The sequence below is a fragment of the Sceloporus occidentalis genome, unplaced genomic scaffold, assembly GCF_023333645.1.
Source record: "Sceloporus occidentalis isolate IW3139 unplaced genomic scaffold, rSceOcc1.0.p SCAF_1, whole genome shotgun sequence".
In the NCBI taxonomy this organism is placed as follows: Eukaryota; Metazoa; Chordata; class Lepidosauria; order Squamata; family Phrynosomatidae; genus Sceloporus; species Sceloporus occidentalis.
The window spans coordinates 265,132,146-265,159,245 of record NW_028316981.1 but is presented as its reverse complement, the minus strand read 5'-3'; the positions used below and the strand labels follow the sequence as shown (position 1 = coordinate 265,159,245).

The window sequence follows — 27,100 nt, the reverse complement described above, 5'->3', positions numbered from 1 at the left end:
CAACAATTATCGTCCAGTTAGTCTGACATCAGTTCTAGGAAAGATTCTGGAGCAGATCATTAAACAGAGAGTCTGTGAACATCTAGAAGGCAATGCCATAATCACAAAAAGTCAACATGGGTTTCAGAGAAACAAGTCATGCCAGACAAATCTAATCTCTTTCTTTGACAAAATTACCAGCTTGGTAGATGAAGGGAATGCTGTGGATATAGTATATCTTGATTTCAGTAAGGCCTTTGACAAGGTTTCCCATGACATTCTTGCAAACAAGCTTGTAAAATGTGGGCTAGACAAAGGAACTGTTAAATGGATCTGTAATTGGTTGACCGGCCGAACCCAAAGGGTGCTCAACAATGGCTCCTTTTCATCCTGGAGAGAAGTGACCAGTGGGGTCCCACAGGGCTCTGTCCTGGGCCCAGTGCTATTCAACATCTTTATCAATGACCTGGATGACAGAATTGGGAGCATACTTATCAAATTTGCAGATGACACCAAATTAGGGGGAATAGCTAATACCCCAGAGGACAGGATCAAGATTCAAAATGACCTGAATAGACTAGAAAGCTGGGCCAAAGCTAACAAAATGAAATTCAATAATAATAATAATAATAATAAATTTTATTTCTACCCCGCCCTTCCAAGAAAATGATCAGGGCGGCTTACAAAGTTATAAAAAACATTACAATATAGATAAAATTCAGTCAACAGTTAAAACCATTATTACAAAAACAGGAACAGGAACAATAAAATAAAAAATACATATACCAGGGGCAGTAGAAAAATGCAAAGACAATCATCAATCCAGGGTCAAAGAGGAAAAAAAGGGGCAGGAGAAACAGACAAACAAATTAAGGTGGGAAGGCCAGCCGGAATAGATATGTTTTCAGTTGTTTTTTAAAAACATCTAATGAGGCGGCGGAGCGGAGCTCTGCAGGGAGCTTATTCCAAAGTACAGGGGCAGCAGTGGTAAAAGCCCTCTGTGAGGTCCGAGTCAAATTAGACCTAGGGACCTCCAGCAATTTGGTCCCAGATGTTCTGAGTGTGCGGGGTGGATTGTGTGGGGAGAGGCGGTCCTCCAAGTACCCTGGGCCCAAGCCATTTAGGGCTTTATAGGTCAAAACCAACACCTTGTAATTCAACACAGAGAAATGTAAGGTATTGCACTTAGGGCGGAAAAATAAAATGCACAGATATAGGATGGGTGACACCTGGCTGAATGAAACTACGTGTGAAAGGGATCTAGGAGTCCAAGTAGACCACAAGTTGAACATGAGTGAACAGTGTGATGCGGCAGCTAAAAAGGCCAATGCTATTTTAGGCTGCATCAATAGAAGTATAGTGTCTAGATCAAGAGAAGTAATAGTGCCACTGTATTCTGCTTTGGTCAGGCCCCACCTAGAATATTGTGTCCAGTTCTGGGCGCCACAATTCAAAAAGGACATTGAGAAACTGGAGCGTGTCCAAAGGAGGGCGACAAAAATGGTGAAGGGTCTGGAGACCATGCCCTATGAGGAACGACTTAGGGAGCTGGGGATGTTTAGCCTGGAGAAAAGAAGGTTAAGAGGTGATATGATAGCCCTGTTTAAATATTTGAAAGGATGTCATATTGAGGAGGGAGCAAGCTTGTTTTCTGCTGCTCCAGAGAACAGGACCCGGAACAATGGATGCAAGCTACAGGAAAAGAGATTCCACCTGAACATTAGGAGGAACTTCCTGACAGTAAGGGCTGTTCGGCAGTGGAATGCACTTCCTCGGAAGGTGATAGAGTCTCCTTCCTTGGAGGTCTTTAAACAGAGGCTGGATGGCCATCTGTCAGGGATGCTTTGATTTGGATTTCCTGCATGGCAGGGGGTTGGACTGGATGGCCCTAGGGGTCTCTTCCAACTCTACGATTCTATGATTCTATGATTCTTACCATGGTGGATCTTTCTGTAGTTACTCCCTCTGTATCATCAGATTGGGGCCATAGTTTGGGCAGAGAAAGAAGCTCTACATGTACAGTTTTCAAAGCTTACCTAGCCCTGCAGCATAGCTCCCCAACATAGGGTGGTGGTGGTTTCAAAGGAGTCTAAATATTTTCCCCCACTGCCAACAATGTGAAAGCAAAACCAGGAGAAAAGGAATGACAATCATCCCTCTCCCTTCTAATCTATTGTCATCAGTCCTGAAGGGCTTAGGAAATAATGTGGTACAATAGTTGTCTGACTTTAGTCCTGCATATGGTACGTCATCTCCTAGAATTCTTGACCACTGACCATGTTGGTTGGGACTTCTTGGTCCTGAAGTTCAAAACATCTGGAGAACCAAAGGTTTGTTGTTGTTGTGTGCGCTCAAGTCATTTCTGACTTAAGTTGATAGAGTTTTGGCAATAGGGTTTTCTGAGGAATAAGAGTGTATTACTTACTAAGGTCAGAAAACCACTGATGCAGTGCACTGATCATGGAGTGTTCCAGCTTATAAAAGATTCTTTATGCTGCAGGGCTTTATTTTCATTCATAAAAATGGAGAACAGGAGCAGGAGTGGGGATAATTGTATACTTTGTTTAGTGATCTTGGAGATCAGTTGTAAAATTTCTGTCCAGTACTCATGCACTAAGGGACAATGCAGCCACATATGGACAAAGGTTCCCCTACCTTCACAACCCCTCCAGCATTTTGGATTAGCATTGGTAGACATACGAGCCAATTTGATTGGGGTGAGATACCATTGATGGACCAACTTGAAGAGATGAATATTTGTTTGTCACTGGTTTGCTGGTGTTCTGCAAGGAAGTGTTATTTGGGATGGATGATAATTTGAATATAAATGCTCAGTGTGACTATAGCACACTGTTTTTTATAGACCTGTGAGTAGATAGCACCCATCTTTTTTGTCTAAATAATCATCTTAGGTGCTTCATATCTTGGATTAAAGTCAGTGGGAAAGAAGAAGCAGTTTTGTTTTCAAAGTCTTTGAATAATAAACTGATGGCATAATAATAACAAGAATATGTCTAAATACAATTGTTAGTCTCAGTTAGAGTGCACCAGTTAGATCAGTGGAACTTGTATACTGTTAAGTATAGATTTACCATATTCCTATTGATTCAATGAGCCTGCTCTAGTTGAGGAGCTAGTAATTGGATTTAGGTCATTACAATTTATGTACTTAAATATTTTTATTTATACCCTATAGCTTTATTTGTATAAACACCAGTTAACAAATTGCTTTGTTTATCTATTGATAAGACTGTTTCTGTAATGTTATCCTCATCAAAACTTAGAGGAAATTTAGAGGAAATGTCTTTGAGAAATGATAGCAAATTACAAAAAAAAAAAAATTAATTACAAAAATCAACATTCTGAGTAAACTGAAAAAAAATATAATTTGTTCATTTAGCAATTAAAAAAAATTAAATACTTCAATGAAGAAAACTACTTGCATCTGTAGACAGAAACAGAATCTGTATGAATAATCCAGAATGTTGTTCAGTAGATAAATCCTAAACAACAGAATATATTCCAAAATTGCTTACATTAATGGGGGGGAAAAGCTACTATTTCACATCAAATTTAAAAAGTGGTATATTTCTTACCCAAGTGGCTTTGCATGAGGACAGCTGCAGAGCACGTTCTTTAATTGTTCTAGGCTGCAATCCTAAACACACTTAATTGAGAAGATGCCCCATTGAAAATCGGTGGTTACTTCTAAGTAGATATGCACATAACTGTAAATGTTCTGAAATCTTCTCTTATTTAACTTGTGATTAATTATTTACTAGGTTGTATAAGCCACTGATGAACCAATGTAATTAAAAATACTTTGTATGAATAATTTGTTTTCTCAGAAGTTCCCTGCACTTGCCCTTTGTGTATCTCGGACAGAGGGAGCTGTGTTACAGCTTCTGAAGGGATTCAGCTCGCTAAAGAACTAGGAGCTACTTATCTGGAATTGCACAGTCTCAATGATTTTTACATAGGGAAATATTTTGGAGGTGTGGTAAGTATAAGGATCCCTTAGAATTACCAAATTTTAAGATAAAAAAACTTTTAAAATGCAGATTAGATTTGGACAGTTGGTATGGATATAGGTGACAAAGAGTTCGTTTCCCTGTTCTGAACTGAAGCTCATTGGACAATTCAGATCAAATTATATTCTTTCAATTTGATTTATTCTACAGAACTGCTATGAGGGTAAACTGTTTAAAGGGAAATACCTTTTGTAATTGACACTTTTGGTCAATGTGATATAGAAAAGCATACAAGAAGGTGGTGATGTTTTCACTGCCAAAAGTCTTTCAGCATCCCTCATTCCAGCTGTTTTCTAAACTCCCTTCATAACTTTGAAGTCCAATATTCTGGAAGGAGAAGGCATATATATCTATTTGAGAAGCATGTGGTTATTAGTACTTCAGCTATGAGGAACAACACTGAAATGAAAGAAATGCAGCAAAAACATTAACCTAGGTGTACTACAGTCTTATAAAAATCAAATTACAATTACAAGTTCTATAAATCTGACAAATAAAAGATATTCTAAAATATATGCTGTTTAAATAAGAATGTATAAACCTGGAAGTGCTGTACCCCATCAAATATTGATGTGGCTGCTGCCACACTACAGATTTAGTGTTGTTTGACCACACAGTATCTGCCTTGGCTCCATCCTATGGAATCCTGGGATTTGTAGTTTGTTGTGGCAGCAGAGTTCTCTAACAGAGACGACTAAATATCTCACAAAACTACACACCACAGAATTCCATAGCATTGAGCCATGGCAGGTAATATGGGGTCAAACTGCATTAATTTTGCAGTAGCCTGTGTCTCAAATGGTTTATTGGCAAAGCAGCTAATAAATTTCACTATATTAATTCCAATGTTCACTGGCCATAGCGATATTAGATATTGTAAGTACAAAACAGCAACAAAATTACTTGGCTAATTGATTTGAATTGATATCGTTTATATAAAAATCATGGAGCAAATGATATTTGCAAATAATTTAGTGGGTTGAAAACAATAGGAGTTTCCAAATTATTTCTGAGAAATGATATTTAGTGCCATTGAGGATTTTCTCTGTTTTATATGTCTACTGCAAGTCAGCCTGTTTTATGAATTCTGTCCCTAATTTGTTTCTAGATAGCAGGTATTTTAGTTTGTCCGTTGGATCTGCTTTTTAAAAAAAATATTTTGAGGATACATAAATTATCTTGATTCTATTTTTAAAAAAGGAAATAAAGTTTGTGAGGTGCTCATGTCTCTTGGTTTTGGGTGTTATGGAATAATTTTCATTCTACATTCAAAGGCATTCTGGCAGACACTGGGAAATTTAATCGCTTAAATACATTAGAATACTCATGGATCATAAAATACTTAAGAAGACACTCAATATATGTTTTAATCCATGTGAAAGAGGATTAAAACATTATCACCTTGTTATTTAGCCAGAAAGATTCCTAAACGGGAAACCAGTGCATATTCTCTGATTTTCTGAAAAGGCAATCCCCACCCTCAGCCTAACAATTCAAAAGACATGATGCAAACGAAAGGGAAATATAGGGCAGGAAGAGAAAAACATGCAAATTTGGGCATCAGTTCTTATAGTAACCAACTGGAATAGAAAAAGGGAGTGCACAGTTCAAAAAGCAGGCCTAGGCAGCCCCCCTTGTTTACAATGCTTCTCTCTCTCTCTCTCTCTCTCTCTCCCCTTCTCCTTCTCCTTCTTCTTTTTCCATGAGGAAAAATACTATGTGTAGAAGGAAGGGTCTGGCAGAATAGAATTCAGGCCACCAATGGGGAAAAGGCAGCTCATTCTCTGGCAAAAGGTGCAGAGCTGCCAGAGCAGGTCAACATAAAAATTAATTCTATGAACTGGGAGTCCAGTGCTTCTTTCTCATAGCTTCATAACTATGGTTCAAACATGACTGACAGCATGAAAAACTACTTACTAACTACCCAAGGACTTTACCACTCAGTGAAAATCTTCTCTGTGATCTCATGAATGTCACTGGATAATGCCCAGTTAAACCCCTGATTTTCCCCACATGTGTTAAAGTCCTAAGTGCTGTATTGTCATCTGTAGTTATTCAATATGCTTATTCAGTATGCTTAGGCTTAGTTTCAGTAGTTTCTGTGGGATTTAAGCAGCCTCTTTGTGGTATATAGGACTGTAGATTTTACTACCACATCTTACTTACATAACCAGAAAGCTTGGCCGTTATGAATGAGTAGTAGCAAGAACAGTTTTACAGACAGAGAATGAAAATGACAAGTCAGAAATATCACTTTCTGTAAAATATGAATATGATAATGAACTTCCTATACGTAAAACAATTTGTCTTTTTTCCTGTTATTTTTGTTGTTGCTGTTGAGTTTCTGTAAGTGAATGAAAGGAGTTTATCAGACAAGGGGAATTGGAAGTATAATCCGATGGCAATCTGAACGCAATCATGGGTTTAACATTACTGCGTGATAACCCACTACACACAAATTCGAGCAATGGGAAGTCAGTCCGAACGCAATCATGTGGTTTCACGTTATTGTGTGATAGACTGCCACATGCAAATTCGGGCAATGGCATGCTATTTTTGGGCAATGGGGAGCCAGTTTGAACGCAAGGCATATTAATGTAATTGCATGAAACTAGCGACTTTAAGTGAATGCGTTCTGGCCCCACTTCCTTTTCATTCAAATTTAAGAGAAATTCCTCCCATTGATAAACTCCAAAGAATTGTGTAGAAGTGTTTTTTTTTTAAAAAAAACTCTTGTGTTATTAGGGTTTTGGGGTTTGGTGGGTTTTTTGGCTTTATTGTAAGCTACCTTTGGTCCTGTAGCAGGAGAAAGGCTGGACGTAAATTAAATACACAAATGTATTAGAATGTATTGCTTTATTTAATTTATTTAAATACATTTAATTGGATTTATTATTTAAATGAATTAAATTTATTTATTTAATAAATAAAAATATTGCTTTATAAAATTAAGGAAACAACTTAAAAAATAATGATGATGGGCCAGCTATTTCTTAAATATGTTAGTTTATTGTTTTGATAACACATGCCATGCTTTATTTTAGCTGGAATACTATATGATACAAAGTTTGAATCAAAAGTCATCTGAAAAAATGAAGAAAAGGAAAAAAAGCCATAAGTGTAATGGAGTCAAGCCACCTCAACTTGATCAGCCAGGTATAATGGATTCTAGTGTCTGAATGTGCACTTGCAATATGCATTGTATCATTTAAATTCATAGTCCTTAAATTACCTTGTTTATTTTTTTTACTTTTAGTTTATAATAATGTATTTCATATTAATGTGCATAAAGTACAGGAGGAGTTTGATTAAAAATTCTATGTTATGGATTGTCTTTAGACCATTCTTATGAAAACATGACTATGAAGGACAAACTAGTAATACTATCCTGGCTGAGAATAAAAATAAGTAACAATTTGTGATCAGATCTTCTGTAGTTTCTATGCTACAGAACCCCAATTTTCCAGCAGTGAAGGGGGAACGATCTCCTCCTTTTTGAATTGCTCTTCTTCGCTGTGGCAGTCAAAACACAAAGCAATAGTTCTTGCCTCTGCTCTACATAGATCGTTTTCTCACTGCACTCTTTAGCTTTTTTCCTGTTCTCTGTTCTATCCCCCCAAAAAATCTTACTATTTTCTTTGTTCTCTTTTCTCTATCCTACCTATTGTCTTTCACGGGCTGGCACTAGGAGCTATGTTCCTCCAGATATAAACATAACTCCTCTTGCCCTAGAGACAACAGATTCAGCAGACAGTACCGGTCTGGGCATAGATACCACTCCTGGAAGCAGTCCCAGTCCCCCAGTCCCAGTGTTTTTCTAGACCCTATAACAACACTAACCGCAATAACAACATCTCTTTTGGTAAGGAGGGTTGAAAATTGGTTCAGACCCAACTCACTACCCCTTAAAATGGGAGGAAGACCTCAGTCTTCTCACGTTTTGGAGATCTTTACCACTGGTCTGTGTCAACGCTGAAAGACAGCTATTTAATAGATCTTCTTTACTATCATGATTTTTTCATTCCTTCTCCAAGGTCAAGAAGTTCAAAGAAACATCCATTGATGCTAGAAGCTATAGAACACCTGGTCAAGATTGGGGCCATCAAAACAATGCCATCTACACAAAGATTGAAAGGCTCTTATTTTATATTTTTAATTGTCACAAGAAAAAAAAAAGAGCAGGTTGTAGAAAACTGTTTTGGACCTGAAGTGGGTCAATCATTTTGTGAGGAAACACAAATACAGAATGGAGACTCTCAAGATCATTCTAGAGGCACTACAGCCCTGGGATTTTCTTGCATCTCTGGATTTGACTGATGGCTATTTGCACATCGTGTCCATCTACTTTACTGAAAATCCCTGCGGTTTATGCATCAATAGAAATTAAATAGAAAGCTCTCCCATTCAACCTTTCATCCTATCAAAGTGTCCTCACCAAGATGATGGCAGCTCTGGTAACCTCTTGGAGAGAGCATATCTGTATTTTGATTATATCCTGATAAGATCTGCTTCTCCTCAACAGGGACATGAGATGTCGACTTTGTGCTTTCCTCTCTATCCAGCCATGGTTTTCTGGTAAATCATGGGAAGAACCACCTCATTCCAGCTCTGTATTTGCAGCACTTTGAGGTGGTTGTCTTTTGAGAGGGTATTTTTGACCAAGGAAAAGGTAATGGCCATACAGAAGACCATCAGAAAGGTATGTCCTCTCTTACACCTTGGATCTCCTACTGTTGGCCTGTTTATGGGGTCTTATGATTGTCTCAATAGGCTGTGTTCCCCAGGCATGCTTCTATTCTAGATAACTTTAGTGGTTTCTGCTGCCATATCAAAGACAGATTGCCCAAGTGCCATCAGGCACACAGGGAGGTTTGAGTGTCTTTTTGGTGATGACTATCCTCAGCCATTCTGCAAGGGCACCCAATTTGGAACGTTCCAGAGATTCAGGTCATGTTGGACATCAACCCAAGGGAGAGGGGAGCAGTTTGCAATGTCTAGTATACTCATGCAAGTTGAGATCAAAAAGAGCTGTCTCACTGCATAAACTGGCAATAAGCAATAAGATTAGCTCTGTTTGTGTTCCATTATCAAGTCTGAAACAGATCACTTCTGGTCCAAACTGACCAAATAACAGTAAAAGCAAACAAATTGTGAAGGGGGACATGCTCCAGATTCCTCATGTCAGAAGCAAGCTCTTTACTAATATGGCTGGAGTTTCATTTTTTCTTCCTAAAGGCAGGACATATCAAGGGAGAACTGAACATGGAAGCAGACTGTTTAAGCAGGATGAATGTGGATCTGGTGGAATGACATTTTCATTCTAAGGTTTTCTATGTGATTGTGGATTGGTTCAGTCTATCTCTTTGCCTTGCCAGTCCACAGTGAGATAATTAGGTTCTTTTCAAGGTTCTAGGTCAAAGAAGCAGAAAGAACAGACACTCTGACTTCCGAGTGGCTTTTGAGCCTCTTCTGTGCTTTTCCACCAATGGCCTTGATTGCAAAATTCCTAAGAAAAGTAAGAAACAAAAGGTTAAAGTGATTCTGGTAGTCCCTCACTTGTCAAGGGGACCAAGTGGTTCTTGGAGATACTAGTTTTGTGCCTGGATCATCTCAGATTACTAATAGAACAGGACTTGTTGAGACATGGCTAGGTTTGTCACCAAGATCTCACTTGACTCAATCTCCACACATGGAGATTGAGCAGAGCACATTTCTGAAAGATGGCTTTTCTTGCCATAATTCTGACAGAATTATTAATTCTCAGCACCCATCCAGTAGGAGAATCTATAATTCTTCTTCGTGGTCTCTGCGAATCATACAAATGGGTTGTACTGCGCCTGCGCAGTGCCTTCGGAAACTTCTGGAATCACTAGGCAAAGTACACTTTGCAACATGTTGAAACTTTTTGGCGGTAACCCCGCCCATCCCCTATAAAACCTCCGTTCCCGCTCTTTTCCCCAGTTCCTTTTTTCCGCCGCGTTAGCTGCCATTAGGAACTTCGCTCTCTATCTCAGAAAAGGAATCACTGGAAATTTGACCTCGGACCGTTTTTTGACTCTTCTCTGCCTTGCCCTTGAACTGATTTTGGCTTTGGACCCCGGACTGTTTGACTTCGCGCTTGCCTCTCCCTCGGCTTGTCTTTCCTCGCTCGTTGCCAACCCGGACCGTCTGACTTCACTCTTCGGGTCATGCCATCGGTGCCCTTCAAGAAGTGCTCCGTGTGTGGGGGTAAGATTCCCGGCCAGGATCCCCATTCGTCCTGCCTTCTGTGCCTGGGGGAGATTCACGTCCCAGCCTCTTGCGCCTTGTGCAAGTCCCTAACCCCCCAAGCGAGGAAAAATCGGGAGACCAGATTGAAGGCCGCGATTTATACCAAGGTCTTCACTTCGGGGGCAATGTCTTCTGTGGGAGCTTCTTCTACTACCGCGACCGCCCTGCCGACCCTCACCGAGGCTTCAACCCAGCCGCCACCGGTTGACCCGTCGACCCTCGCTGTGGATGTCCTATCTGAGTCCCAGGGCCCGTCCGAAGAAGTCTCTCGGCCTCCGAAGAAGGACAAAAAGGACAAACATAAGAAAGGCTCCAAGGAGAGCCGTGTTGTCAACAAGGACTCGAGCTCCCATAAGGGCTCTGCCTCGAGATCCTCTGTCCCGAAGGCACCCACTTCTTCCACTTCGAAGTCGGGTTCCACTTTGAGGCCCTCGACCACCAAGACCCCGACGCCTTCGGGAGCGGGCAAGTCACCGACAAAAACGGGAACCCCTTCTTCATCTAAGAGGCCCCGTACTTCTTCTTTGGATGGTGACCATCCTGCGTCGAAGCGACGCCATTCCGTTGAACAAGACCAGGGGGACACTCCCCAAGTCCGCTCCGACATCGACCATAGGCGCTCGGATACCGACCGCAGACCGTCGGATACCGACCCCCGACCATTGGATCCGCGCCTGGCGGTCAAAAGGGTAAAGAGCACAACTTCCAGGACACATGACACCGGCACCAGCCGTTCGGATCACCCCCTCGATCTGGCCTTGGGGTCCCGGCCTCTACCCACCTTCCGCCACACTTCTGAGGATGCCGTCCAGCTTCTCTCGGAGCCTGCTTCCCCTGCTGACTCCAGAGATGATCGCCGCTCCCCTACTCCGATGCCTACTCGTACACGTCGGGTCGCCTCACCGTCCCCATCCAGAGACCCAGAGCCTGACTACTATTACGACTCCGAGACGGGCAGGTACTATAAACTAGTCCCTCGGGATGCTGTTGAGCCCCTCCTCGAACCCCGGGATCGGAGGCCCAGACCAAGAGCCTCTTCTAGACCCTCCAGGGTGTCGGCGTTTTCACCCCGTCGCGTGGAGGCTACCACCGATCGGATGAGGAGGCATCTTCCCAGGTCCGTTATCGTCCAAGAGGTGACTCACTGTCTTCCCGAGACGATGACTACCAATCAGTCAACCAGGACTTTGCCCAACCGGGTGCAGTCTCCCTGTCCGATGACATCCGAACCTTCGCGGAGCACGTCATCAAAATGAGCAACGCTCTGGACATTAAGATCTCCCAGACCGAGGAGGAAGCATTGGACCCGATCAAGAGACGAGTCCATTGCAGACTGCCTACTCCGCCAGCAATTCCTCTCCTTCCCTCTTTGGAGAAGTTGGCCAGGCGTTCTTGGGAGGCCCCTGCATCTACGGCATCTAACAACAGGAAAGTCGAGTCCCTCTATAGAATCTCGCCGTCTAATCCATCATGGCTGTTTGGACACCCCAAGCAAAACTCGGCCATCGTAGAGGGATCCCAGCGTGCATCGACCCCGAAGGCCTCCCTGATGCCCTCGGACAGAGAGGCCAAGAAAATAGACGCCTTGGCTAAAAAGGCTTACTTCTCCTCGGCACTGGGCATGAGAGTAGCCAATTACAACACATGCATGGGTGCGTACATCCAGTGGCTCATGGAGAAGGTCTCCCCTCTCATACCGGACTTACCTGACGAGTCCCAGGCTATCCTCTCGGAGGTACGTGACGAGGCCCACTCGATCGGAGGGTGGCTCATCAACTCTGCCAGGCATGCCACTGACTGTTCTGCAAAATTCATGGCGGCTGCCATAGCACTCCGCAGACACGCCTGGCTAAGGTCTTCGGACCTGAACCAGAATGCTTGCACTACCATCGAGGACATGCCCTTCGATGAGGACGGCCTCTTCCATCGCGAGACCGACGAGAAGCTCAATTTCAAATATAGAATGAGAACCGCGGCAAAGAAGCACGGTATGTCTTCTTCCCCCCAGTCATCTTCTCGCAAGCGCTTCACTGCTGTACGCCAGTGGTATGGACAGGGCCAAAGACCCTACCAACAAGATCGGCCTTTCCAGCGCCAGGATCAGTCCAGACAGCGTTTTCCGTCCCAGTCTTCCTCCTCCTCGGGCCGTCGGTCAGGGCCCAAGTACAAAAAGAACTACGGGAGGCAGGATTCGGACCCAAATAAGAAAAGAAACTGGGGGGACGCAGCGTACTCCGTCACTCCTTCTGCCCTTTCCTTCCTGGACAGACTGAGGCCTTTTTCTAAGACCTGGGCCTCGATCACCTCCAATTCTTGGGCCCTCACCATTGTCTGTAGGGGTTATGCCCTTGAATTTGAAGAGCTCCCACCAACTGGAGCTATCCTTTCCACCCCCCCCCCCCCGCCAGACACCCTTCTCGATGAAGTACTCACTCTTCTCGCCAAAGGCGCCATCTCCCCTGTCGACTCCATCGACATCCCTAGATGCTTCTTCTCCCGTTATTTCACGGTCCCCAAGCCTGACGGAGGAATCAGGCCTATATTGGACCTTAGGGAATTGAACACTTACCTGTCTTATCGCCGCTTCCGGATGGTAACGCTTGCTTCTATTTTACCTCTGTTACAGCAGGACCTGTGGTTTGCAAGGATCGACTTAAAGGACGCCTATTTCCATGTCAGCATCCGAGAGTCGCACCGCAGGTTTCTGGCTTTCGCCGTCAGGACGGACGCCTACAGATACAACGTCCTCCCCTTCGGCCTATCTACAGCTCCTCGCATCTTCACCAAGTGCATGGCACCCGTGATATCCCACCTGCACCGCTGCGGCATGAGGGTCTTCCCATACCTGGACGACTGGCTCTTCGTCGCTCCTTCACATCAAGAGCTGCAACGACACACCTCAGAGACACTCCAGCTCTTACGGGACCTGGGACTGGTGGTCAATCTCGAAAAATCCCAACTGCTCCCCACCAGACAGATAAGATTCATCGGATCCATCCTCGACTCAAACAGTTGTACGGCATACCTGCCTCCAGACCGTTTCCATGCCCTGGTCCGAGCCGTCAGCCGATGCACCATCCAAAGGCGGGTCGCAGCCAGGGACATCCAGGTGGCTTTGGGCCACATGGCATCGACAACATTCGTCACTCCGTGGGCAAGACTCCGTTCTCGACCCCTACAGTCATGGTTCCTGTCGGCCTTCGACCTGGAAAGAGACCCCCCTTCCCGCAGACTCACCGTTCCAAGACCAGTCGCACGCTCCCTCCGCTGGTGGTTCGACTGCCAGAACGTCTGCGTCGGTATGCCTTTTTCGCTGCCCCAGCCAGAGTTGGTACTGACCACAGATGCATCGGAAGAAGGATGGGGAGCCCACGTTCTAGACCTGTGGGCCAAGGGTATCTGGTCCCCAGACGAGAAGGCGCTCCACATCAACGTGCTAGAACTGTTGGCGGTGGAAAAGGCTTTAAGAGCCTTCGAGTCCTCACTGTCGGGCAAGGTCATCCAGCTCAGGACAGACAACACCACGGTGATGTACTACCTGAACAAACAAGGAGGCACCAGGTCGCGCACCCTCCTAGACATCACGCTCCGACTATGGGACTGGTGCATTGCCCGAGACATTTTACTTCAAGCAGTACACTTACCGGGCACCCAGAACTCTCATGCAGACCTACTCAGCAGGTCCCCGTCATCATGCCACGAGTGGAGACTCCACCCAGAGACGGTACACGACCTCTTTACCCGATGGGGAACCCCACAGATAGACCTGTTTGCGACCGTGTACAACTCCCATTGTCCCCAGTTCTGCTCCCGGACGTCGGGGATGCGTTCGGGTTCCGATGGTCGGGGATAGTGCTCTACGCCTTTCCCCCCTTCCCTCTGATCACCAGGACGGTTTCCAAGATGGCCTCAGAAGCAGCCGACGCGATCCTGATCACGCCTTGGTGGCTGGGACAACCCTGGTTTCCTTGCCTTCTTCACCTCTCTCGAGCCAACTTTCTCCGTCTCGAGCCCAGGCCAGATCTCCTCATGGTTCAGGGAGGACGGGTTCGACACCCGGACATCGAGACCCTTCCCTTGGTGGCATGGAGAATCCATCCCTAGCCCAGCTACCAGCCTCGGTACGGAACGTCATTCTGGCTGCCCGAAAACCGGCCACCCAGAAGTCCTATAGGCTTAAGTGGAACAAATTTCTTCGGTTCCTGTCTGACAGACACCTCTCCCTAGCCCAGGTGACAACACCGGTGGTCCTGGAATTTCTGATGTCCCTAATTGATGCGGGCCTCTGTCTCACGTCTGTTAAGTGCTACCTGTCGGCTATCTGCTCTTCCTTCCAATTTGATGGCAGGCCCCCCTTCTTCAAGGACCCTCTCGTCAAGGGGTTTCTGAGGGGATGCAATAACCTACACCCTCAGATATCCTTACCGGCCCCGGCTTGGAGCCTCGAGACGGTGTTGGGGGCCTTACAGTCTAAACCGTTTGAACCTCTAGCCACCACAGACATCAGACTTTTAACTTGGAAAATGGTATTTTTGGTGGCCATCACGTCTGCCCGCCGTGCGGGCGAGCTTTGTGCCTTACGCCGTGACCAGCCCTTCCTTAGGTTCCACTTGGACAAGGTAGTTCTCAGGACAGATATTACCTTCTTGCCTAAGGTTGTTTCCACCTTCCATATGTGCCAGGACATTGTTCTACCTACCCTGGCCCCGAGCCCGACTACCGATACCAAGAGGGCCCTCCATACCTTGGACGTCCGTAGGGCCCTAGCCTTTTATTTGGACAGAACCATGGACTCGAGCCGCTCTGAAAGACTGTTCCAGTGCTACTCGGAACCGAAAAAAGGACTGCCTGTGTCGGCTCAGAGACTCTCTAAGTGGGTTTCTAGTACAATTGCCCTATCTTATGAACTCTTGGGCAAGCCCTTGCCGTCCAGGATTCGCTCCCATGCCACAAGGGCGGTAGCGGCCTCTTCAGCATTTCTGTCTGGTGTCCCTTTGGATGATATTTGCAAGGCTGCTGTATGGTCACAACCTTTAACTTTTATTAAACACTACAGGTTGGACACAAGAGCCAAAAGGGATGCAGCTTTCGGGAGAGCTGTCTTGGTATCAGGACTACATTGATTATGTGTAGCTGTCCACTGTTTTTCGGGCTCAGACAGCGCAAGACTGTGCATAACCTGAGAGGCTCAATGCTTGGTGTTTTTGGATGCCCTTATTGGGGCTGGTTCATGAGGTGGGATTTCTTTTGCAAGTTTTCATAAACAAAACAATCAACTCTTACACTTGTGTGCAGTTATCTTTATTGATACCATTAACTTTGTTGGTTCACTCAGGTGTCATGACACTCCCGCCTCCGCTAACCTTAGCTTGCCAGTCTCAACCCATTTGTATGATTCGCAGAGACCACGAAGAAGAAGGACAGGTTGCTTACCTGTAACAGTATTTCTTCGAGTGGTCATCTGCGAATACATACAAATCCCGCCCATCCTCCCCTCAGTGTCCTGCTCTGATTGGCTCATTCTCTTGTCGCCTACACGGCGGAAAATTGTGGAAGTGGGGAAAAGAGCGGGAACGGAGGTTTTATAGGGGATGGGCGGGGTTACCGCCAAAAAGTTTCAACATGTTGCAAAGTGTACTTTGCCTAGTGATTCCAGAAGTTTCCGAAGGCACTGCGCAGGCGCAGTACAACCCATTTGTATGTATTTGCAGATGACCACTCGAAGAAATACTGTTACAGGTAAGCAACCTGTCCTTATATGTTTTGAGCCTTTGTGAGGTGGTGCAGAAGGATAGGACTGTGCTATGAATCTGTATCACTTAATACCTTAATTGCTTTTCTTACAGAACAAACTGGACAGTGGTCTACAATCCAGTGCACTTAAAAGACAAGTTTCAGCCATTTCTTCTGCTCTTTGTTTAGGACAGTCTCAAAAACTTGCCTCATGTTCTTATGCCAGACTTTTTTTTGAGGATGATCACTGTAATGAAACCTCCAACACTTCATTGGTGTCCTACTTGGGATCTCCACAAAGTTCTTTCTGCCTTGACTAAGCCTCCTTTTTAATCACTGCAGGAAATGCCACTTAAATTTCTCACTTGAAAGGTTCTTTTCCTTTTAGCTGTCACTTCTAGGAAAGTATCCAAATTGGGAGTTCTTTCAGTAGTAAGGAACTGTGTATTTTCCAGCAAGATTTGGTAGTGTTGAGGCAGGATCCCACTTTTGTACTCAAGGTTAACTTCGTTTTTTACAGAACCCTGGAAGACATTCCACCTTATTTTTGTCCTCATCCAGTAAAAGATCTAGAGAAGTTACAACACACTCTGGACACATTCTGAAAATATATACAAAGCATACTCAGCACTTCTGGGCATCTGATTGTATGTCCATATCTTTTCAGTTCTCCATAATGGGCAAAAACATGTTATCTTCTATTCAAACAAGATGGATAAGGGCCTATATTACATGCTATACTATCATGTCAGAGTCAACACTGCCAGAGGCAGTTGTCAGTCCTTCCACATACAGTGCTGCTATTTCTGCTGCTCTCTCCACTGATGCTCCCTTTTTAGACATTTGTGGTGCATCTACTTAAGCTTCATCTTCCATGTTCGTATGCCACTACCATTTGGATACCTTTACATCAGTGGAGGATTTCTTTGGGAGACTGTAGCCTGTGCTAATTCCCTAAATACTCAGTTCATCCACCCGTTGTTCAGGGAGCCTTGGTATGTCCCACTTCAGGATGTTTTCCCCTCCAGCACTGGAAAAAGAACATTAGACTTACCTGTGAGATGTTTATTTTCAGCCATGATGGGGGCAACATCCTCCCTAACCAAAACTGATTATTTTTTTCCCTATGTAATGGTGTGGATAAATAGTGCAGCCATTGTGTCTCTTTCTTTATTTCTTTTTTGGTTCTTCCACGTTTGTTTTTTGCTTGAGTGTTATGTCAAGTTACAATCCATGGCTTCACCATGGCTGCACAACCATGGACTGATTGTTACTCCTGGTGGCTGCTTCCATAAGTTTTTTCCTGTCTAGTAGAGTAAAGAGGAGGAGCAACCCATTACAAGATGTTTCCATCTCCACTGCTGAAAATAAGCAACTCACAGGTAAGTCCAATGTTCTTTTCTAGTTTAAAATATAAATAGTTTTCAATGAAGGATAAGCAGGAATCATTATGAAAACATTACAGCTGTTACATATTGAGTGAAGTTTAGTGCTTATTGTCCAAGAAAGCCAGTCATGTAATGCTTTCTTTAAGAATTAATGTGGCAAACAGTTTTAGTGCAGTTGCCAGTGAGGTGACATACTATCTTGTGGTCCAGAAAAAAAGTATAGCTGAAATTTGAAAGTGTGACACAAAATTGTTGTAACCTAAAAATATCTGGATAATAACACCTTTTGCTATCTATTTAATAAAGTTTAGTGCAGTAATTGAATTAAGGACATCAGAAACTTACTGTTATATGCTCATTTTATCCAGGCTGTTGGAATAAAAAAATATTATGCATTATGTCTAGTATTAAGCTTGGACATATGAACAATTTATTCATGTTTATTTTACTAATATCTCTTCCCCCTTTTTTGTAGAAAAAATGCCAATCTTAAAAGGTGAAGCCTCACATTATGATTCCGATTTACATAACTTGTTGTTCTGCTGCCAGTGTGTCGATGTGATATTTTACTCTGAAGACCTGAAGGAAGTAGCAGAAGCTCACAGGATTGTTTTATGCTCCATTAGCCATGTCTTCATGCTACTCTTTAACGTGAAGAGCCCTGCTGACATTCAGGATTCTTCTATCATTAGGACTGCTCAGACCCTTTTTACAGCAAACCAAGAAGCTTTGTTTCCCATTTTGAATCATGGCTCATCATGCAATTCACCAGTAAGGGTCATTGTTAAAGACTCTTTCTTCTGTTCTTGTTTGTCAGACATTCTGCACTTCATCTATTCAGGTATCTTGTTGGAATGGATCCACCTTTTTTTTTTTTTTTTTTGTCTTTTAGTAGGAAAGAACTAATTTCCTGCTGAAGGACTGCATTTCCCCCCAGTACTGAGTATTAAGCCTTGTTGGCACAAGATAGCTCAAACTGTGGCCCTCCAGATGCTGTTCAATTGCAGGTGCCATCAACTCTGGCCAGCATAACCAATGATGAAAAATGCTTAGGGCTGCAGTCCAACAACATCTATACAGCAAACCACCAAGCTATGCAGAAAACCTGTTTGGAATGAAAATATAGTGGGCTCTCCAAAATCCATGGCTGCTCAAGTCCCATTATATACAATGATGTAGTAAAATGGTGTAATAAAACAAATGTAGAAAATAAAGCAGAGGCCCACAGACTGGAAGCAATCAATATACATTCCTACCCATAAAAAAGGAGACACAAAAGATTGCAGCAGTAATTACAAAACCAACACACTAATTTCCCATGCAATCAAAATCATGCTCAAAATTCTGCATCTAAGACTCCTACCATATATGGAGCATGAAATCCTAGAGGTGCAAGTTGGATTCCTAAAAGGAAGAAGCACTAGGAGTCACATTGCAAACAGACTGGTTAATGGAGTGCACCAGGAATATGAAAAGAAAATCAAAATATACTTTATTGTCTACAGTAAAGACTTTGATTGCATAGATCATGAAAAGCTATGGCTTACGCTTAAAGGAATGGGAGTGTTGCAACATCTTTACTCAGGACAAGAGGCTGCTATAAGAACAGAATACAGAGAAACAGAATGGTTGGCAAGGTGGCCAGATAAGACTGTATGCTATCACCCGGTTTATTCAACCTGTATGCAGAAAATAGCTTACACAGTGCAGGCTTAGACTCCAGTGCTGATAGGATGATGGAATATTAACAACCTAAGATATGCAGATGACACAACACTAATAGCAGAAACAAGCAAAGACCTGGAAGAAGGTCAAGGAGAAAAGTGCCAAGGTTGAACTAATGCTCAATATTAAAAAAAACAAACCCAAAAATAATGACCATGAAAGATCTATAAGGATTTACCTGAGACAATTGAAATACTGTAGTTAGAGTTCCCATATCTTGGGTCAAATATTGATTAGAACAGAGACTGCAGTCAAGAAATCAGAAGAAGATTGGGATAGGGAAGAGCAGCTGTGAAAGAAATGGACAGGATCATAAAGTGTAAAAACATAACTGTGAACACTAAAGTGAGGATAGTCTAAGTCACTATATTCCCTATCACAATGTATGTATATAAGAGCTAGCTAGACAGTGAGAGGGAAAAAAATAAACTCATTTGCAATATGGTGCTGGAGAAGAGTGCTGAGGATACTGTGGTCAGCCAAGAAAGCAAACAAATGAATTCTAAAACAGATCAAGCCAAAACTATCCTGGGAAGCCAGAATGACTAAACTGAGGCTGTCATACTTTAACCACATCATGAGGAAAAATGAATCATTACAGAAGTCAGTGATGGTAGGAAAACTGGAGGGCAGTAGAAAGAGAGGAAGACCACTTGCCAGATGGCTAGACGTGATCAAGAAAAACACAAGCCTGAGCGTGCAGGACCTGAGTGGAGAGGTTGAGAACAGGGGGCCTTGGTGATGTCTCATCCACAGGATTGCCATGAGTTGGTTGACTTGAGGGCAGTTAACAACAAAACAATATAGTGGTTTGACATGTTCCTTATATAAAATGGCAAAATCAAGGTTTGCTTTTCTTTGGAATATTGGGTTTTAAATGTAGACTATTTACACTGGATACAAAGGGCCAGCTGTAATAACGGCAACAGGAGTAGCCCAATAGCAATACCTGATGGATTGTACACTATTGTGCTGTTCCATAGACTCCTTCAACATGGGGTCCTCCTGTGTGTACTTGGAGCTCTTGTACTTGTAAGGACTCCACTATTTAGTGCATCTGAAGACAGTTCTACTGTTTTGCCTGTTGGGTACAATGAATAGGGGTGCCCCATGAGTTCTGAGTATGTAGAGACCTGAATCTAGTTTTATATCGGGTATATTTGTTGTATACCAGTTTTTGATCAAGCCAAGTCTAATACAGTCATCCCTCCATATCCACAGATTATTGATCCATGGATTCAACCATGGCTTGAAAATATTTTAAAAATATATAAATTGCAAAAAGCAAAATTTGATTTTGCCATTTTATAAAAGTGGCACCTTTTTACTGTGCTACTGTATTTAATGGGACTTGACATCCACGGATTTTGTTATCCACTGGGTCCTGGAACTAAACCCCAGTGGATATAAAGGGTCTACTGTACTGAAATCTTGATATGGATGTGAAAGGGGTGGATTCTGAACCTTTGAAAGGCCAATCATCCAAGGCCAAATAAATGCTTCCTCTCCAACCTCGAGCACAGAAGGGATACTGGTGCTGCTGGGGAGCCCAGCAACAGGAATGCTCTAGTAGAAGAATTACTCTTTCCTGAGTCTTCACAGAGTTTCATGGGCTTTTTAAAAGTCATGAATAGCATAAATATAAATAGGAAAAATAGTTATGCTTGGTATTACTCACACCATAGGTGTACCCTATTAATACCAGTAAGTTTACAAAACCATGTTCAAAGTCACAGTTACAATAGATTTTGCATTGGTACACTGGAATTTTGTATTTCCCATGGTGCAAAATATAATGCATCCAGGACTTTGATTATGATGATGATAAATTGCTTGCAAGAAAAGTAAAACCTCTAGAAAAGATACTTGTGCAACAGATATTGGTAGCAACTACCATAAATTTAACAAATATACAGTACTGTGTTAAGAACAGATAACCCATTCCTTCCTCATAGGTGCTTTCCAGTGGGAATTATTGGAAGAACATATAAAAAAGAAGCTGAAAGATCCTGAAAATGTTGAGCTTGTTCTTGAAAGAGTAAAATGTATCTTGAAAATCCCAGGAAAGGTAAGACATTTTATTGTGTAACAGTAATTGTTAAAATAGGACACAAAGAGGTCCATATAAAATGATTTGGATCTGTCAGCTACAATGAGTACTTGTATCACAGTACTTGTTAAAAAAGAACACAAAGGGGCTATACAGATAGGCAGCATGCAGCCAGTCACCCCTTTTCGCCCAGGATCAGTGCTGTGGCAACCACACACAGTGGCAATGATCTGGTCCCTGTAGGGAGCAAAAAGAAGCTGTGAAAAGCAGCTTCTTTATAGCTCCCTGGAAGGGAGCTCATAGATGTGCTGGCACGCCATTATGATGCCCCGTTTGGCGTTGGGCCATTTGGGCGCTGCGTCATCATGCCATGCACTGTCTACAAGGGTGCACACCAAAATGGCTCCCGAGTGTTGTCATTAGGGCTTGGAGCATGCGGACGCTGAGCCCTCTCCCCGCCCACAGGCTGGCACAAAGTGCCAGTCTGTATAGCCCCATTGAGGCCCAAATAAAGTGGTTTGAATCCATCAGCTACAATGTGTATATTATTAAGAAAATCTTAAAAAGTAAATGCTGTTCTTTCTTAATAAGGTCTATGTATTAAAAATCACAGAGTTGGAAGGGATTGCAAGGGTCATCCAGTCTAACATTCTGTCATGCAGGGATACAGAACTAAAGCATTCCTGAAAAATGGCCAAACAGCCTCTGTTTAAAGACTTCCAAAGAAGGGGAGTTCACCACCCAAGAAAGAGTTGTAAAAATGTGAGGTGGGTTTCAAATTGAAAGAAGGTTTAGTTCATATGATGAAGGATTACTTTTTCTCTTTTATAAACTTTGGAGCAAAGCAACCTTGCCATGAGGCAAGGGGAGGCAGATGTCTTTAGTACTGGGTTTTGGATACTATTAAGGATAATGATAAGAGACAGATAGATATAACCCAAGGCTGTGCCACAATGTTTTGAGAAATTTTGTTTTGCAGGTGTGCTCTTGCACAATTCCTTTTCATTTCAACAAGGCTTGTCTTGACTTAACAAATGCATCTAAGGATCTTCTGAAGAAGAAACATTATACGATCATGATTTATGCTAGTAGAGTTGAAAGTGGAAGAAAAGATCCTGCAAATGTCTATAGGTGTCGCATATCAGAAGTGAGCAAATCAAAGACATGGATAGGACAAAGACAGATTTGCCTATGGATGTTTCTGTAAAAGTAGTAACAAAGGTAGACATTTAAAAAGTATTGGCATTCATAAATCTTCTCATTTTTCAGATTAACAGCTCACGGAATTGCAGATCGTATTTGTCAAAAAGACCTTTACAGTTATGTAACAGCTCTCTCAGGCTTTTCTTTAACACAACAGTGTTAGCTGATGTCATGTTCAAAATACAAGGTATCATATCCAGCCTTTCTGTTTTGTTTTCTCACTTTTTATTTTTGATAATATCAAATGATGTTAAACTGTCTCCTAATATATTTTAAAAGGAAGTATTGTCCTGGATTTTAGCTGTTTCTTTCTAAAATATAAAACTGAAAGTCTACTGACTGAAAAATGGGGGAAATGTGTTTTTCCTTTCATTAAAGGTAAAAGTAGTCCCTTGACATGAATGTCTAGTCGTAACTGACTATAGGAGGTGGTGCTCATCTCCATTTCTAAGACAAAGAACCAGCGTTGTCTGAGGACTGCTCTGGTGGTCATGTGGCTAGCATGACTGCACCGAACGCTGGTACATTTCCACTGAGAAGTGGTATTTATCTATCTATTTGCATTTGCATGCTTTTGAACTGCTAGGTTGGCAGAAGTTGGGATTAATGAAAGGAGCTCCCCATTCTGCTGAGGGAAAAAGCAATATATGTTATGGTATGAAATAATGTTTACAAAGCCAAGTGAAAAAATTTAAATAATCTCATTTGGTAGTAGATGTTTTGGTACTACTATGTTGTTGCTTTGTCAGTGAAGAAGCTTTATTTTTATTTTTATTTTTACCCATACAGTGTTACAATGTTTAAACCCATTGACCAAATTGGGAATTAGGTAGAGTGTGTTAATTATTGCAGCCCTTAATGTCTTCTATTCATATACACAGATAGGAGTGGCAAGTATTTTTATCAACTTTCAATTGCTTTCACAAGATTAAAGTTTTTTTTTTTTAAATTGCATTCAGCTTTGAAAATCCCTCACCAAGTCTTAATAAAATCTGGCACATGTGTAGATGGGGATTCTTTTCTAGATGTTTCCTTCACTATGCAATAAGAACAAACAGTCCTTTGAAGGGAGAACAAAACACACATACACAGGCTGGCGAGAAAGTAGCTCTAAGGGCTGCTTTCGGACATTTCATGTAGGTAGTCAAAGGAACAATAGGTCCCATTGCTTGTTTCAAAAGAAAATGCCACAGAAGAATAAATTGATACTAATAAGAATGCTGCCTTTTATTACAAAAACAGAACTCAACGATAATCAATTACCGGTAATCTTTTTTATTTTTAGAAGGTTTTGTCATTAGAACTAATGATATCTAACTTGAGAATGTGGCACAAAAATGAATGTAAACTGCACAGCAATTTCATGTATTGAATAGTCTCCAGATTTTTGTTAAGACACACAAAACTCAGAGCTCGTACATACAGGCCAAAATAAATCTTCTTCGGGTCACTTTGGAGGTATGCTGTTTAAATTACACATGCATCTTAAGAGGCCAGAAGCCATGCCAAAGCCACACTCTGGTCCTAAAGATTGGCGTGCAGCTTTGGCACAGCTTCTGGCCTCTTAAGATGCGTGTGTCATTTAAACAGCATACCTCCAAAGTGACCCGAAGCAGCTTTATTTTGGTTTGGTGTACGGGCCCTCATTCTGATAACATTTTATTGCCAAGATTTAGCTGGCAAACATATGAAGTAGTAATGAGAGTACAGTCAACCCTCCACACCCACAGATTCCGCATCCACAGATTCAAACATCCATGGATTGAAAATATTTTTTTTAACTTCTAAAAAGCCTTGATTTTGCCATTTTATATAAGGGACACCATTTTACAACACTTTTGGATATAAGCATCCATGGATTTTGGTATTCACTGTATGTGTATATATATCCTAGAACCAAATACCAGCAGATACCAAGAGCCCACTGTACTTCTAAGGATGTGCATAGTGTTCTTCCTGACTGAATAAATCACATATATCAGAGATTGCAGTAAGGATTCCAGGTTTCAAGTCATTACACTAAGAGGCACATTCAGACTGAGCAAAGGCCTAGTGATTGAACCTGAGTGATAGCTCTCGGTATTGAGTTTGTTTTGTTGTTTGTTTGTTTTTTACTGTCCAAGCAATATATCTTCTGTCCAGATCTATTTCTTGTGAATTTCCTGGATGAGTGTTGACTTTTTAAAGTCATGGCAGGGTTTTTCCCTCTCTGGGACATTCTGATACAGGCAGGAGTAAAGTCCCACATCTGTCCATTGTCGTGGTTACTTCTGTAATTCTTGGGCAGTCACACTAATGATGTGTTGAATGGAATGTATGACTTTTCCTACAGAGGTTCTGTAGGAAAAGTCATATGTTCATTTTGTCATTACATTTCAGGGGAGGAAGGAAACCCTGTCCACACTACACTTTTAGGCTGGGGCAGGGAGAACATACAACCCATGTTAGGATGCTGGAGTGGGAACAATTTCTTTGATGTATATAACTCAGGAACAGAATAGCCCAACGTTTACTGGGATTTTTGGCCTCTGGGACATATGCCCACACTGGAGAATTTATTTAGTTTGTGTCCCAATGGCACTGAAGCACTGGTAAGGAGTGCTTGCAAATTAATACTATTATAAGTGCCTTGTCAAAGCACTATTTCTGTCTTGCAGCTGCAGAGCAATGCATAATAAATATAGCATGTTGGAACAATTTTGTAGTTTTTCTACAGCAATTTCACATTGTTTCTTAACAATACAAGTACCTAACGTTCTGCAGGACTAGGATACACATTGTAATCCTGCAGAAATCACTGCAACATCAGTTCAGTATGTTTTTGTGAAATTGGATGGTATATGGTTAGTCTTTTTTAAAATTTTATCCTCATGTACTCTATTTCTGAATAATTCTGTTGAAAGTATTAGAAATTCTTTAGAATGTGCATCTTAAAAGTCTTCTTTGTTTCTCTAATCTACTAATGTATACAATAGGCAGCTTGCTTGTTAGATATACTGATGCATATTTATTTGAATGATGTGAAATATTTGTATTAAATAGATCACAGGCGGGATACAAACCGCCGCTTTGTGGCGCTTCCCCGCCGCCGCCGTTTGCTCCGTGCGGGAGCTGCAGCAGCCAAACCGCGCGGCTCCCGCGCGGAGCAAAAAAGAAGCTCCATTTCGGAGCTTCTTTTTGCGGCGCCTCTATGATGTCGCGAGGCGCCGCTGGCGCATTCGCGACATCATAGGCGCTGCGACACGTCTGGACGCTATGCGTCCAGTACGTAAAGATGGCGGCGCCCATGTGGAAGGGGCGCCGCCATCTTGTACGTATAGGATACGTACTAGGGTTAGGGGGGTGCGGAAGCACCGCCCCTTCCTAACCCTAGTACGTATCCTATACGTACTATATGGTGGTTTGTATCCCGCCATAGTCACATTATACTAATTTCAGTTGTTCTAAACTGAAATACTTCCTTACAAAAAGGAATTTATTTATCAAAGGAATTATGTTGAAAGAATTAGAAAAAAAATAAACTGAAATACTTTTTGTGCAGAAACCACTAAAGATTCTAAGCCTAAAATGTTACTTTTTCATATACTGTGAATAATAGGGAAACTGGTAGGACCTTTTCAAATGTGAATATGAATTTTGGCTTACTTGTTATATTTACAGGGTTGTATTAGTTTCAGCCTGGAAGTTTCACTCTTCTGCTTTTGCACAGCCATGTGTATGAGATCAGAAGTATCCTTTTCTATAGTTTTTTTGTGGTTTTTTGGGCCTATGAGGCCATATTCTAGAAGAGTTTATTCCTGATGTTCACCAGCAGCTGTGGCTGGCATCTTCAGAGAATGCTGGCATGGAAGAGAGTGGTGTATATATATTGTTGGTTCAGAGGAAGCAATTTACATGTTCATCTGTCTATCGTTCTGTTGTTGAATGGCAAGGCCTCAGGGTGTCTGTTTAATTAATAATCCATTGTCTGCTGGGAAACCTCCCTCACCTTGGCTGGTTTTCATTTGCATTTGTTTGGTCTTGATTTTGGTGTTTTTCAGGACTGGTAGCCAAACTTTGGTGGTGTACAGACCGCCCCTTTGGGGCGGCCTACACCTGCCCCTTTCCCTGATGGATCGGGGCCTCAGCTGCCACAGCGGCAGCCCTGAGGCCCCAATCTGCCGCTTTTCCAGGCCGTGGGGATCCACCGCTTTTCCAGGCCAAGATGTCACGTCCGCGCTGCCCCATTTGGAGGCAGCGCGGCCATGATTTGGAAGTGCCACTATTACAACGTACTAGGGTTGTGGGGCGTCTGGAAAGGACGCCCCGAGGCAACCCTAGTATGTGTGAGGGCCGGTGCAAAGTTCTGATCTGTACAGCGCCACTGTTTACTTTAAGAGTTTCTTCGTTCCTGTTTAAGTTGTCCAGGTATTTATGGATTTCAATCGCTTCCCTGTGCATTCTGACCTGATAGTTGTTGACATGGTCCAGAATTTCAGTGTTTTCAAACAGCATTTTATGCCCAGGATGGTTTATAATATGTTCTGGTACTGCTGATTTTTCTGTCTGACCCAGTCTGCATTATCTCTCATGTTGCTTGATTCGTGTTTGGATGCTGCATTTGGTGGTAGACTTGTCTGCTGCTGTATGGTATGCGGTAAACTCCTGCAGCTGTGAGAGGTTCTCTCCTGTCCTTCGCTGAGTGTAGAATTTGCTGGATTTTCTTGGTTTGTTTGTAGATA

At 42.6% G+C, this 27,100-nt stretch overlaps 1 protein-coding gene across 3 annotated transcripts in view; it reads left to right on the top strand.

Annotated features, from left to right (window-relative positions):
- The window catches only part of RHOBTB3 (Rho related BTB domain containing 3), a 47,698-nt gene that overhangs the window by 7,996 nt on the left and 12,602 nt on the right, over positions 1-27,100 (top strand). For 2 of the 3 annotated variants that reach the window (XM_089492923.1, XM_089492937.1), the window contains exons 4-8: positions 3,828-3,979; positions 7,055-7,166; positions 17,877-18,242; positions 21,082-21,194; positions 22,446-22,566. In XM_089492923.1, the coding sequence (XP_089349049.1) occupies positions 3,828-3,979; positions 7,055-7,166; positions 17,877-18,242; positions 21,082-21,194; positions 22,446-22,566 (864 nt within the window). The remainder of the gene's footprint in view (positions 1-3,827; positions 3,980-7,054; positions 7,167-17,876; positions 18,243-21,081; positions 21,195-22,445; positions 22,567-27,100) is intronic. The other variant, XM_089492931.1, reaches the window with a different exon arrangement.